At 41.2% G+C, this 14,639-nt stretch overlaps 2 protein-coding genes across 2 annotated transcripts in view; both read left to right on the top strand.

The window, feature by feature from the left end:
• Positions 1-14,639, top strand: part of NOTCH2 (notch receptor 2) — a 225,644-nt gene that overhangs the window by 167,761 nt on the left and 43,244 nt on the right. The gene's annotated exons all lie outside the window — the stretch shown is intronic.
• On the top strand, positions 6,509-12,652 carry ADAM30 (ADAM metallopeptidase domain 30). The gene has a single exon (XM_003806308.5). It carries the CDS (start codon positions 8,682-8,684, stop codon positions 11,133-11,135), a length of 2,454 nt encoding a protein of 817 aa, XP_003806356.1. The 5' UTR covers positions 6,509-8,681; the 3' UTR covers positions 11,136-12,652.

The following is a 14,639-nucleotide window of genomic DNA, read 5'->3' as shown; positions in this document are numbered from 1 at the left end:
CACTGGTAGAGCAAACACACAAATAAAGAAAAGAAAGGACTCAAATGTTACCACTAAGGAAAATCACCAAGCCACAATAATAAACGATAAAAGAGAAAGAAATGAACAAAGGATATACAAAAAACTCAAAATCAATTGATAAAATAAAAACAGGAATAAGTCCTCAGATATCAATAATAATCTTAAATGTAAGCAGATTAAACTTTCCACGTAAAAGATATAGACTGGCTAAATGGGTTAAAAAAACAAAATAAAACATGCTCCAACTATATGTTGCCTTCAAACATAGTGAAAGTATTCTAGCTTGATGTGTAAACAAGTTGTAAACTAACCTAGGAGTATACCCTTGTAACAAACCAACTGAGTCTCAGCCAATTATAGTAGCTGAACCTTCAGCAAATCCCAGGCTTTAAATTGCCAGATTATGCCCAAATAAAACAAACCTCAAACTGTACCAATCATTTAATCCCTGTATGTCATTTCTTGTTTTCTGATTTTTAAGTATAGCTCACCATGATGGAGGTGGGGGTATTCTGAACAATTTTTGGTTCAGAATGCTTCCCAGTTCTAAAACCTGTTTCCTGCACAAACTTTGTTAAATTTAATTTGTCTTAGTTTTTTCTTTAATAATTGTAAAATACAGCATATAAAGAAGTGAGGATAAAACTTTCAGGACTATTTTAACAAATATGTACAGCAAACCCTAGCAGTCAAGAAATATATTGCTAACACCCCAGCAAAAGCTACACCAAGCATACCCGTCTTCCTCCCTCCCGTCTTTTCCTGAGTATAGCCCCTTCCTTTCACCCTAGAAATAATAACTCCCTGACAGGTTTAGTAATAATTTCCTCAATTTATTTTACCAACTATCCATTTGGGCTGCTATGACAAGATACCTCACGCTGGGTAATATATAAATTGAAGACAGATCTGGCTCACAGTTCTGGAGGCTAGGAAATCCAAGATAAAGACAACAGCAAATTTAGTGTCTGGTGAGGACTATTTCTCTCTTTGCTTCAAAGACGACGCTTTCTTCCTGGGTCCTCACGTGACAGTAGGGGCAAAGAAGCCCCCTCAGGCTCCTTTTTGAGGGCACTAATCGCATTCATAACTCATGGGACCCTGCTGATCACCTCCCAAAAGCCCACCTCTTAATACCACCACATTGGGGATTAAGTTTTCACATTTCAACTTAGGAGAGACATAAACATTCAGACTGTAGCGTTCTGCCTCTGGTGTCCCAAAATTTATTTTGTTCTTACATGCACATTCCATCCCAATAACCTCAAAACTCTTAATTTCAGCATCAACACAGAAGTCTAAAGTCCAGAGTCTTGTCTAAACATCATTTAAATCAGGTATGAGTGAGACTCAAGTTATGATTCATCCTGAGGCAAATTGCCCTCTGGTTGTGAATCTGTGAAATTAAACTTATATGCTTCCAAAATACAGTGGAGGAGAAGGCATACAATAAATGTTTCTATTCCAAAAAGGAAAAATAGGAAGGAATAAAGAGTTAACTGGTCTCAAGTAAGTCCAAAACCCCTCAGGGTAAACAATAGTAAATCTTAAGTCTTGACAATCAACTTTGACTTGATGTCCTGCCTTCTGGACATACTGGTGCAGAGGTTGGAACCTCAAGGCTCCAGGTGACCTCACCCCCATGGCTTTGCTGAGCACAGCCCACACAGCAGCTTTCAGGGGTTGGAATTAGGTGCCTGTGGCTCTCCCAGGCGGCGTTTTACACTGGAGGCTCCACAGTTTTGGGGTTTTGGGGCAGCCCTGCTCCCATGGCTCCATAAGACATTGCCCTATTGGGGACTCTCTGTGGTGACCCAACTCCCACAGTTCCACTGAGCAATGCCCTAGTGGCAGCTGTCTGTGGTGGTCCTTCCCCTGTGGCAGTTCTCAGCCTAGATTTCAAGGCTCTCTGCGGTATCCTTTGAAATCAATGTGGAGGTGGCCATCCTCCCACAGTTCTTGCATTCTGAGTGCCTGGAGATTTAGCACCATGTGAATGCTGCAAAGGTTTACTACCCACACCCTCTGGAGGGCCAGCCACTGCTGCTGGCACCACAACTGGGCCCACTGGAGCCACACCGGGGGTGGCCAAAAAGTGCTGCATTTGAATCAAAGAGCAGAGATTTGAAGTGGCACTGGGCAGTGAGTTAAAGGCCCCACATATGTTCTGGGCCCCTCCTTTTAAACCATTATGCCTTCATGGCTCTGCCATTGTGGACCTGTGATGGAAATGGCAGTCCCAAAGATCTCCAAATATGTTCAGGGTCATTCTTTCATTGTCTTGATGAATGACACAGGGCTGAGTGACGCTGATCTCCTTATCAAAGAGTGATTTGGCCACACCCATGGTATTTTCTTCTGAACATGACCCGGCTGAGAATTTTCCATATATTACATTCTTTTCCCTTTTTGATTATCTGTCTTTAGCTCATTTCTGTCTTCTCACATTTTATCATAAGCAATCACGAGAAGTCATGCCACACCCTCAACACTTTGCTTAGAGATTTCTCCCCCGCAAATATCCTATTTAATCACTCAGAAGTTCTACCTTGCACAAAACACAATTCAGCCATGTTTTGTGCCACTTTATCATAAGGATTGTCTTTCCTCTCATTTTCAACAACACGTTCCTCATTTCCATCTAATACCTCATCAGAATAGCCTTTACCATTCACATTTCTATTTAATACCAACATTCTGACCATGACCACTTAGGTAATCTCTATGAAGACTGAGGCTTTCTCTACAGTTCTTCTCTTCTAAACCCTCACCAGAATCATCCTTAATGCTTCATTAATGGCAATGTACAGTTTAAAAAGAAATCATGTACCCCCAAACTCTTCTAACCTCTACTCATTACCCAGTTCCAAAGCCACTTTTAAATTTTAGGTATTTGTTAAAGTGACAGCCTATTCTCAGTAACAATTTCTGATTGAAACTCTAAAAACAGAGTTAGATTTTGCCAGGTTTTGAACTTTATATTCATTATGTTTTGTTTTTCCATATTTGTAAAATTCTTTCGTGTTGTTGCATGTAACTGATTCATCATCTCCATTGCCACAGTCACTGTTCATAGAGATTTGGATTGTTATCAGTGTGGAGAATATTGTTATGTCCATGTATCCTGGTGTACATACATACACATTTCTGTAGGATATATACCTAGAGTGGAATTGCTGGATCACAGGGTCTTCATATTTTCAGATACATAAGAAACACTAAACAGGGCTTTAAAGTGGTTTTACTGATCTACATTGCCACCAAAGGATATAAGAGTTCTTACTCTTCTACAACCTCACCTAAACTTCATGTTAATCGGCTTCCTGAATCATTTTCAACCTGATGGACATCCGATAGAAGCTTTAATTTGCAATATTCTGATTAGTAATGTGGTTGAGAACCTTTCCAATTGTTTACTGACCATATAAATTTTCTCTTTTGTGAAGTGTTTGTTAAACTCTTTTGCTCATTTTTCTGTTAGATTATCTGTCTTGTTCTCATTGACTTGTCAGTCACTTACAATGTCCTTTGTCAGTTATAGGATTATTCAATATCTTGATCCAATAATAAGACAGATTACTGCCTTAGATGGGAGACAGAATTATATTCCATATAAAAGAAAAATCAGAGACATACCAAAATAAATTTGTTAAAGCACATATTAGAAAGACATTTTTACAATCATAGAATGAAGAAAGACAGAAGAATGACATGAAACTCAGCAACCAGGCGTGTTTAAAATGTTCTGCATGGTGAAAAACATTATAAAAGTTAGTGACAAATAACTGACTGGAAGAAGAGATTTGCAAAATATAAATAGCTCCAACAAATCACTAAAAGCAGAACAAACCATGTAATATAAGAACGAACAGACAAATTTAAGAATAAAAAAAGTAGATTGGTTTTCAGCTACTAAATATGCTCAACTTCACTAATAACCAGAGAATGCAAATTGAAATAATGAGTTGCCTTCTTTTTATAATGCAGGTATAGGTTAAAGAGTTGGATATTATATACTACTGGAAATGTTGCGAGAACATGGGCCTACTATACCTGTACCGTATAACAACGGCAGCTACTGGTCACAAGTGGCTATTTAAATTTAAATTAGGCCAGGCGCGGTGGCTCATGCCAGTAATCCCAGCACTTTGGGAGGCCGAGGTGGGCGGATCATGAGGTCAAGAGATCAAGACCATCCTGGGCAACATGGTGAAATCCCGTCTGTACTAAAAATACAAAAATTAGCTGGGTACGGTGGTGCGTGCCTGTAATCCCAACTACTCAGGAGGCTGGAGGCTGAGGCAGGAGAATCGTTGAACCTGGGAAGTGGAGGTTGCAGTGAGCCGAGATCACGCCACTGCACTCCAGCCTGGCGACAGAGTGAGTCTCCGTCTCAATAAATAAATACATTAATTAAAAAATGAAATAAATTTAAATTAAATAAATTTTGAAGTATAAAGTTCAATTGCTCAGTCACACTAGCCACATTTCAAGTGCTCAATAGCCAGAGGTGGCTAGTGGCTACAGTTTTGGGCTATGTTAACATTTTCATCATCACAAAAAGTTCTATTGGGAAGCACTATTTTATAGATAGTTTGCAAAGAAGTAGAAGATTTTTAGTGGGAGGTTGTATTCTCCTGGATCTAACACTTTCAATTCTAGGACTCTATCACAATGTAAATGCTTTTCAGGGGCAAAGAAAATGTATGTGTATTTATTATGTGTGTGTGTGTAAATTGTTGTAAATATACACATATATATTTACTGTCAAAATATAGAAAACCTTATAAACAAGATAAATGTAATATTTTAAACAGCATAATTACATCATCCTTACATGAGGAAACTTGTTAAATAAATATTTGCTTCCATACCATAGAACAGTATACATCTATTGGAAGCAATAATCTAAATCAGAAAACTACTTATAATATGTTGTTCACTTTTTTAAAAAAAATAGAGACAGGCTCTCACTATGTTACCCAGGCTTGTCTTGATCATCTGAGCTCAAGTGATACACCGTCTCACTTCCCAAAGTGCTGGGATTACAGGCGTGAGGCACCACTCCTGGCCCCAATATGTTGTTCACTAAAAAAGGCAAGGGTAAAATAATATGAATAGTATGTACTTATTTATTTATTTGAACCATTTTATTAAGGTATGATTCACATGTAGAAAGTTGTACATATTTAATGTATTTACATCTCAGTGAATTTGGGGATGAATACATACCTGTGAAACCATCACCATTATCAAGGCCATAAACATAGCCATCACCTCCAAAGTTTCCTTGCACCCTCTTTATCATTATTGGCGTGTGTGTGTGTGTGTGTGTGAAGAATACAAGAGATCAACCCTCTTAGTAAATTTTAAGTATACAGTACAGTACTGTTGGCTACAGGCACTGTACTGTATTATGGATCTCTAGAAGTTGTTTATCTTGCACAGCTGAAACTTTGTACCCTTTGACCATCACCTCATTTCATCCTCCCTCCAGGACCTGGAAACTACCATTCTACTCTCTGCTTCTATTACTTTGATTATTTTATTCCACATATAAGTGAGATGATACAGTATTCATCTTTTTGGGTATGGCTTATTTCACTTGGCATAATGCCTTTAAATATTACATAGTTTCTATACTTGTAAAGACATATCAGAAAATGGAGAAAGAATTATACTTATCAGTCACATCTGCGGAGGGGAGTGTATTAGACAAGCATGCAGGGTTGGAGGATAATGGAGGCTTTCATTTGTTACTCTATTATCATTCAGGGTTATTTGTATCCTTTGTGATACACATGTATAATTTCCATAAATAAAGAGAAATATTTCAAAGCAGGCTGTTTACACAAGGCTCAGGGTCCAACACTCAGATGCTACACATCTGCGTTTAGCACACAAATTATATTGTAGCAATGGGAATTGATGAATTAGTGTTTTTCTTCAAGAAATTCTATAACAGCCCAAAGAAAAATGGTACAGAGATGAAAATGATGATTTGATTAAATAGAATAGATCCAGAAGATATATTCAAATTGCCCTCCCCAATTTAGGCTGCTGGGTGTTGCTTGAGAAAATCAAATTAATTTACAGATAGGAAACTGCAATTTCTGGTTTCCAACCTGAATTAGGCCCTCAACACACTTGGTGATACTTTCATTTTTCCCTTGTCATCTGTCTCCTGAGCTCTCTTCTTCATCTCTTTCAGCTCTATCACCCCTACACTCCCAGCAGCTGACGTCACAGAGAAAGCTGAAGCCTTCTGACTAGCTCTCCCTTATTTTCTCACTGCACTCATAGCTTCACTGCCTGCTACCCTGCTGTCTGCTCCACCCCTGCCTCCTGCTCTGATGCCCCCAAGGAGGATCACGCTGCATCATCACCCAACCTCTCCTGGAGGCTGAGCAAGGCTCCAGCAGGGACTCTTTCCTCTAACAAGTCCTCTTTCTACCACTTGGTTCCCAAGCTACTTTCTTACCTTTTCTCTCTCCTTCACCCAATTTCTTGAAAGTGCAGTCTAGGTTTGTGATCTCCTCTTTCTAACCTCCAATTTACGTTCCAACCTCCTGGTATGTGGCTTTGCTCATCAGCAGTGCCCCGAAACAGTTTGCACTAAAGTTTCCATAACCTCCTTTGTGCTCATTGCAGTGTTTCTGGAACTCTGCTCAGCATTTCACCTTTTGGTCATTACATCGTTCATGAAGTGCTTCTGCAATCACCTGTTACCCTGCCTTTCTGCAATCACCTGTTACCCCGCCTTTCTTTTTATATCAATATCCACTCCTTCACAGGTCATTGCAAGCTTCTTTCCTTCAGCCTGACCTTAAATCCTACTATTCCTGAGCGCTCCAACCTGGTCTTTCTCTGCTCATTCCTCACCATCCCATGAGGCATCATCATCAGCTTTTATGGCTTCAATCAGCACCACTGTGCAGAGGACTCCAGTTCAGCTCCAACTCAGGCATCTCAGCCCAGAGGATGCTGCCTACTCGTCTGCAGTTGAGAAATCCCTTCTTCAATGCTCCTTTACTGGCACCTGGAAATCTACATTTTGCAAGCAGAGCTTTTCATATTTATTTCCTTTATCTAAATCTATTTGTTCTGATGTTTTTCTTCTTTGAGTGGTTAGAGCCATGACACACACATACACCTAAGCCAGAAACATCAACATTCTTTTTCATTTTTGCCTCTTTCATTCTGGGAGAATCCATGCAAGCATTAAGTCCAGCAGAGTCTAAGTGGTTTTAAATCTCTTGAAGCTGTCAACTTTTGTCCTTCCCTAAAGAGACAACAGAGTTGACTAGTAAAGAACACAGGCTCCGGGTAGAGTTGTCTAAATGTTCACAGGGATTGCTTCAGCTGACGCCACCTTCTGAACCATGGTACAGTTTTCATGACCTCATGTGCAAAGTATGGGTGATAATAGTAGTACCTATAACCTAGGGTCATGGTGAAGATTTAATGGGCTGATTTATGCAGAGCATAGCGGGGTGTGTAGCATGAAAGGAGCCAGTCTTCCATAAGTACTGCTTATTATCAGCCCTAAGGCCATGCTTTCTGCCAACAGACAACATTGCTTGGTACAAGAGCTTTTAACTAGTCTCCCTGACTCAAGCCTGTTCCTTTTTAACCTTTCCTTGTAATTCAGCCAGACTGAATCTCCCAGGAACAAAACTGAAAATATTCCTCTCTTATCAGAATCCCTCAGAATCACCTCATGACCTTCCGATTTGCCCTTTTATGGACGATAAACCCTTCCATTTTCTGAGCCAGAGGCTTCTTCCTTTGTGGAGTCAGCCTCATCGCTCGACTAGGAACATAACCAGCTATCTACCTTTCTCAGAAAGCACTTGGGTTTGCTCTTATAACAGGCACTTTTTCTAGGTTCTTCCCACCATTGCACATGGACACACAAAAATTACACTGACCCCTGGCACCCCAAAGACAAACAGCAGAAAGCACTCCCAGGCAAAATGAGCTCAGGACCTTTCTGTTGCCTGGGCCCACAACTAAGGTTCAGGGCCTTCTCTAAAAAGAAGCCGCAGCCGAAGACAGAGGAACTGCCCAGAGTGGGGCTGGGGGTGTGGAGTCTACGCTGACACTTTCAGGCTGTTTCCACTCTTGCTGGTTCTGATGCTCCTTTCTTTTGCCACAAGCAACCCTAGTGGAAAACTGGGAAATGTCCAACAATGAAGTTAGGACAGTGGCCCATAAAACATCGGATTCCAACCTGTGTCCTAAGGTGTAAAGACACAGAGTAAAGGCAAAGATACAGTGAGCCTTTAACACGTTCTCCTTTGTTCTTCCTATTTCTCTATTCCTTCTCCATTTCCGATGGTGTTCTCTACCCTCTCTCCAACCCACGTGCCAATAGCCCCTCTTTTCTCTTTTATTCTCGCCCACGTTTCCCTCCTTTCTTCCACCTGCGCCCAACGGTACGGCCCGGAAAACGAACTGGATGCGTTGGACAGGTCACGCGCGCATTGCGGACGCCAGCTAGACCGAGCCCTGGGAGGCTACGGGGTCCCCCGGAAACCCTGCCAGGGGAGCCGGGTTTTGAGCTCAGGCGCCTCTAGCGGCGGCCCCCAGAAATCTGACTCGCGAGGCCAGAGTTGCAGGGACTGAATAGCAAACTGAGGCTGAGTAGGGAACAGACCATGAGGTCAGTGCAGATCTTCCTCTCCCAATGCCGTTTGCTCCTTGTACTAGTTCCGACAATGCTCCTTAAGTCTCTTGGCGAAGATGTAATTTTTCACCCTGAAGGGGAGTTTGACTCGTATGAAGTCACCATTCCTGAGAAGCTGAGCTTCCGGGGAGAGGTGCAGGGTGTGGTCAGTCCCGTGTCCTACCTACTGCAGTTAAAAGGCAAGAAGCACGTCCTCCATTTGTGGCCCAAGAGACTTCTGTTGCCCCGACATCTGCGCGTTTTCTCCTTCACAGAACATGGGGAACTGCTGGAGGATCATCCTTATATACCAAAGGACTGCAACTACATGGGCTCCGTGAAAGAGTCTCTGGACTCTAAAGCTACTATAAGCACATGCATGGGGGGTCTCCGAGGTGTATTTAACATTGATGCCAAACATTACCAAATTGAGCCCCTCAAGGCCTCTCCCAGTTTTGAACATGTCGTCTATCTCCTGAAGAAAGAGCAGTTTGGGAATCAGGTTTGTGGCTTAAGTGATGATGAAATAGAATGGCAGATGGCCCCTTATGAGAATAAGGCGAGGCTAAGGGACTTTCCTGGATCCTATAAACACCCAAAGTACTTGGAATTGATCCTACTCTTTGATCAAAGTAGGTATAGGTTTGTGAACAACAATCTTTCTCAAGTCATACATGATGCCATTCTTTTGACTGGGATTATGGACACCTACTTTCAAGATGTTCGTATGAGAATACACTTAAAGGCTCTTGAAGTATGGACAGATTTTAACAAAATACGCGTTGGATATCCAGAGTTAGCTGAAGTTTTAGGCAGATTTGTAATATATAAAAAAAGTGTATTAAATGCTCGCCTGTCATCAGATTGGGCACATTTATATCTTCAAAGAAAATATAATGATGCTCTTGCATGGTCGTTTGGAAAAGTGTGTTCTCTAGAATATGCTGGATCAGTAAGTACTTTACTAGATACAAATATCCTTGCCCCTGCTACCTGGTCTGCTCATGAGCTGGGTCATGCTGTAGGGATGTCACATGATGAACAATACTGCCAATGTAGGGGTAGGCTTAATTGCATCATGGGCTCAGGACGCACTGGGTTTAGCAATTGCAGTTATATCTCTTTTTTTAAACATATCTCTTCGGGAGCAACATGTCTAAATAATATCCCAGGACTAGGTTATGTGCTTAAGAGATGTGGAAACAAAATTGTGGAAGACAATGAGGAATGTGATTGTGGTTCCACAGAGGAGTGTCAGAAAGATCGGTGTTGCCAATCAAATTGTAAGTTGCAACCAGGTGCCAACTGTAGCATTGGACTTTGCTGTCATGATTGTCGGTTTCGTCCATCTGGATACGTGTGTAGGCAGGAAGGAAATGAATGTGACCTTGCAGAGTACTGCGACGGGAATTCAAGTTCCTGCCCAAATGACGTCTATAAGCAGGATGGAACCCCTTGCAAGTATGAAGGCCGTTGTTTCAGGAAGGGGTGCAGATCCAGATATATGCAGTGCCAAAGCATTTTTGGACCTGATGCCATGGAGGCTCCTAGTGAGTGCTATGATGCAGTTAACTTAATAGGTGATCAATTTGGTAACTGTGAGATTACAGGAATTCGAAATTTTAAAAAGTGTGAAAGTGCAAATTCAATATGTGGCAGGCTACAGTGTATAAATGTTGAAACCATCCCTGATTTGCCAGAGCATACGACTATAATTTCTACTCATTTACAGGCAGAAAATCTCATGTGCTGGGGCACAGGCTATCATCTATCCATGAAACCCATGGGAATACCTGACCTAGGTATGATAAATGATGGCACCTCCTGTGGAGAAGACCGGGTATGTTTTAAAAAAAATTGCGTCAATAGCTCAGTCCTGCAGTTTGACTGTTTGCCTGAGAAATGCAATACCCGGGGTGTTTGCAACAACAGAAAAAACTGCCACTGCATGTATGGCTGGGCACCTCCATTCTGTGAGGAAGTGGGCTATGGAGGAAGCATTGACAGTGGGCCTCCAGGACTGCTCAGAGGGGCGATTCCCTCGTCAATTTGGGTTGTGTCCATCATAATGTTTCGCCTTATTTTATTAATCCTTTCAGTGGTTTTTGTGTTTTTCCGGCAAGTGATAGGAAACCACTTAAAACCCAAACAGGAAAAAATGCCACTATCCAAAGCAAAAACTGAACAGGAAGAATCTAAAACAAAAACTGTACAGGAAGAATCTAAAACAAAAACTGGACAGGAAGAATCTGAAGCAAAAACTGGACAGGAAGAATCTAAAGCAAAAACTGGACAGGAAGAATCTGAAGCAAAAACTGGACAGGAAGAATCTAAAGCAAAAACTGGACAGGAAGAATCTAAAGCAAAAACTGGACAGGAAGAATCTAAAGCAAACATTGAAAGTAAACGACCCAAAGCAAAGAGTGTCAAGAAACAAAAAAAGTAACCGGGCAATCCATACTCATTCAGTAACACAGGCTCATTTATTTAACCAGCTAATCATTTATCCAAAGGCTTTCCATTCTTCTCCCAATATTTTTTTACTTTAATTTTTCCCACAAGTTTTGATCAGCAAATAAACAGCATTCTTGTTTTGGAAACAAACCAGTGCATTCTACTTCTCGAGTGTTCACTTGCCCCTCAGTTTGTGACCAAGTTGTGGGTATTCTGAGAATCACGCTCTAATGGCTTTTCCATACACTAAAGCTCTGAAAGTAGTGAGTTTCCTAGAATTACCATGCTATTCAAGGTATAGTCTTGTTTCTCAGAATCCCAGGGAACAAAGCAATTGTCTGCCTCTCCCTCTGCCTCCCTCAACTTGATCCATGTGAACATCCGCACCTGCACCCATGCTGATCAATAAATGCCGACAACACATTTTATGAATAGAAAATGCTTCTATAAGCATTTTCAGTATTTGGGGTGATCTCAGGTGGGTTAATGACGCTGATCTGTCCTAACTCTTGCATCGCACCACAGTGCAATGATGACAAGATGATGCCAGGCCCTGGCAGTGTCCTGGGGCAAGGCTGTTAAGAAAATTTTGTGTTTGCAGTGTCTGCTTGCAGAGGCAGAGCTTTTGTGAGTGCGTGTGTGCTGAGTGACACCTGGCCCTATGTTTGCCACTCTCCTAAGTAGCACAGAGGAGGAGTGAGGAACGCCTTTCAAGGACCCCCGTGTCTCTGCCTCCACATCTTCCTTCCCGTTTGCACAGTGATTTTGGTGGGAGGAGAGGACTGAGGGGTGCCTTGGCAGGAGTCAGTATCCACTTCTTATATCCAAGGGGGGATTGTTCCTCTCAGATTTGTGTCAGGCTAAGTTTTTTGGTCTTGCTCTAGGCTGGGTCTTCCTGCTTTTCTCTCATCTTACCCCAGTGCTCCTCTCCCTCCTCAGGCAACACCGCAGGCCTGCAGTGCCCCATCCCAATCGCCTGTTTCTTTTTTTTTTTTTTTTTTTTTGAGACTGAGTCTTGCTCTCTCGCCCAGGCTGGAGTGCCGTGGTGCGATCTCAGCTCACTACAAACTCTGCCTCCAGGGTTCAAGTCATTCTCCTGCCTCAGCCTCCCGAGTAGCTGGGACTACAGGTGCCCGCCACCACGCGCAGCTAAGTTTTTGTATTTTTAGTAGAGACGGGGTTTCACCGTGTTAGCCAGGATGGTCTCGATCTCCCAACCTCGTGATCCACCTGCCTTGGCCTCCCAAAGTGCTGGGATTACAGGCGTGAGCCACCACGCTCGGCCTCCTGTTTCTTAGTCACACTTCTAATGAAAGATGAACTTGCGGCAGTCTCACAGGGAAGGTTGGTCCCCAGACTGTTTTTTCTCAGCATATGTGCCAGCAGCCTTCTAAGAGCTACATGTGTATTATTAACATGCATACTGCTGACAACAGCTTCATGAGATAGGTGTCATTATTTTCTCATTTTAGAAAAGAGAAACTGAGGCACTGCAAGTTTAAATAACCTGCCCGAAGTTACACAGCTAAGTAATGACATTATTGAAGGAAACTTTATATGAAAATTAAAAAACTGAATTGAGAGCATTTATTTAAAAATCATAAGGATATTTACACATTAGGATTTTTTAAAAATTTCGATTGTGGTAAAATACACATACTATAATATTGACCATCTTAACCATTTTTATGTGTGTGGTTCAGCAGTGTTAAGTATTTTACATTGTTGTGCAAATAATCTCCAGAACTCTTTTCATCTTGCAAAACTGAAACCCCATACCCATTAAACAACAATTCTCCATTCTTCCATCCCTTTACCCCTCCCAACCAATATCCTGCTTTCTATCTGTGTGAATTTGGCTAATCTAGGTGCTTCATGTAAATAGGATCTCATAGTATTTGCCCTTTTGTGATTGGCTTATTTCACTTAGCACAATGTCTTTAGGGTTCATCAATATTGTAGTATTTTGTGTTGGAATTTCCTTATTTTGTAAGGCTGAATGATAGCTAGATGTTTCTGCCTACCACATTGTGTCTAATCATTCTTCACTGATGGGCACTTGGGTTGCTTCCACCTTTTGCCTATTGTGAGTAAGGCTGCCATGAACATAGGTATACAAACATCTGTTCATGTCTCTGCTTTCAATTCTTTTGGATATAAATCCAGAAGTGGAATCGCTAGATCATGGGGTAGTTCTATTTTTAATTTTTTAAGGAATTGCCATACTGTTTCCCATAACACTGCACCTTTTTAGATTCCCACTAGCAGTGTACAAAGGTTCCAATTTCTCTACATCCTCCCCAATACTAGTATTTTCTGGTTTTTATAGATAATGGCCATCTTAATGGGTGTAACGTGGTGTCTCATTGTGGTTATGATTTACATTTCTCTAATGATGAGTGATATTGTGCATCTTTTCTTGTGCTTATTGGCCATAAGGATATCTTTTTCAGAGAAATGTGTATTCAAATCTTTTGTCCATTATTTGAGGTGTTTGGTTTCTTTTTTGTTGAATTGTAGGGGTTCTTTAGATATTCTGGAAATTAACCCTGTATCCAAATACATGACTTGAAGATATTTTCTCCCATTCTGTAGGTTGCTTTTTCATTCTGTTGATTTTGTGCTTTGATGCACAGAAGTTTTAAATTTTGATGCACAGAAGTTTTTAAATTGCATAGTACAGTTTATCTATTTTTACTTTTGCTTCCCATTTTTCAGTGTCACATCTAAGAAATCCGATTACCAAATTCAATATCATAATACACTTTTTTCTGTGTTTTTTCTTTTTTTTTTTGAGACGGGGTCTCACTCTCTCACCCAGGCTGGAGTGCAGTGGCGTGATCTCTGCTTACTGCAACCTCTGCCTTCTGGGCTCAAGCAATTCTCCTGCCTCAGCCTCCCAAGTAGCTGGGAATACAGGGCGTGCACCACCATGCCCAGCTAATTTGTATGTTTTTCTCTAAGTGTTTTATACTTTTAGGTCTTACATACAGGTATTTGATCCTTTTTTTGTTTTGTTTTGTTTTGTTTTGTTTTGTTTTGAGATGGGGTCATGTTCTGTCACCCAAGCTAGAGTTTGCAGTGGTGTGAACACAGTTCACTGCAGCCTCAACCTCCTGGGCTCAAGTGATCTGATCCTTTCACCTCAGCCTCCCGAGTAGCTGGGACTACAAGCATGTGCCACCACACCCAGCTATTTTTTTTCTATTTTTTTGCAGAGATGAAATTTCACATGCTGCTTAGGTTGTCTCTAACTCCAGGGCTCAAGCAATCCTCCTGCCTCAGCCTCCCAAATTGTTGGGATTATAGGCATGAGCCACCATGCTTGGCTTTTGAACCATTTTGAGTTAACTTTTGTATGTGGTGTAAAGTGCTTTTTTCTTTTGCATGTACATATATAGTTTTGAAATCTTCTACTATTGTGGTATTTCTTCTATTTCTCCCTTCAGTTTTGTCAATGTTTGCTATATATATATATATATATATATATATATAT

The sequence above is a fragment of the Pan paniscus genome, chromosome 1 (assembly GCF_029289425.2).
Source record: "Pan paniscus chromosome 1, NHGRI_mPanPan1-v2.0_pri, whole genome shotgun sequence".
NCBI classification, from domain to species: Eukaryota; Metazoa; Chordata; class Mammalia; order Primates; family Hominidae; genus Pan; species Pan paniscus.
The sequence above is the reverse complement of the archived record's forward strand: the minus strand, read 5'-3'. Positions and strand labels throughout refer to the sequence as shown.

Coding starts and splice junctions, on each gene's coding strand:
- ADAM30 (XM_003806308.5), top strand. CDS start 8,682: ATGAGGTCAGTGCAGATCTTCCTCTCCCAATGCCGTTTGCTCCTTGTA.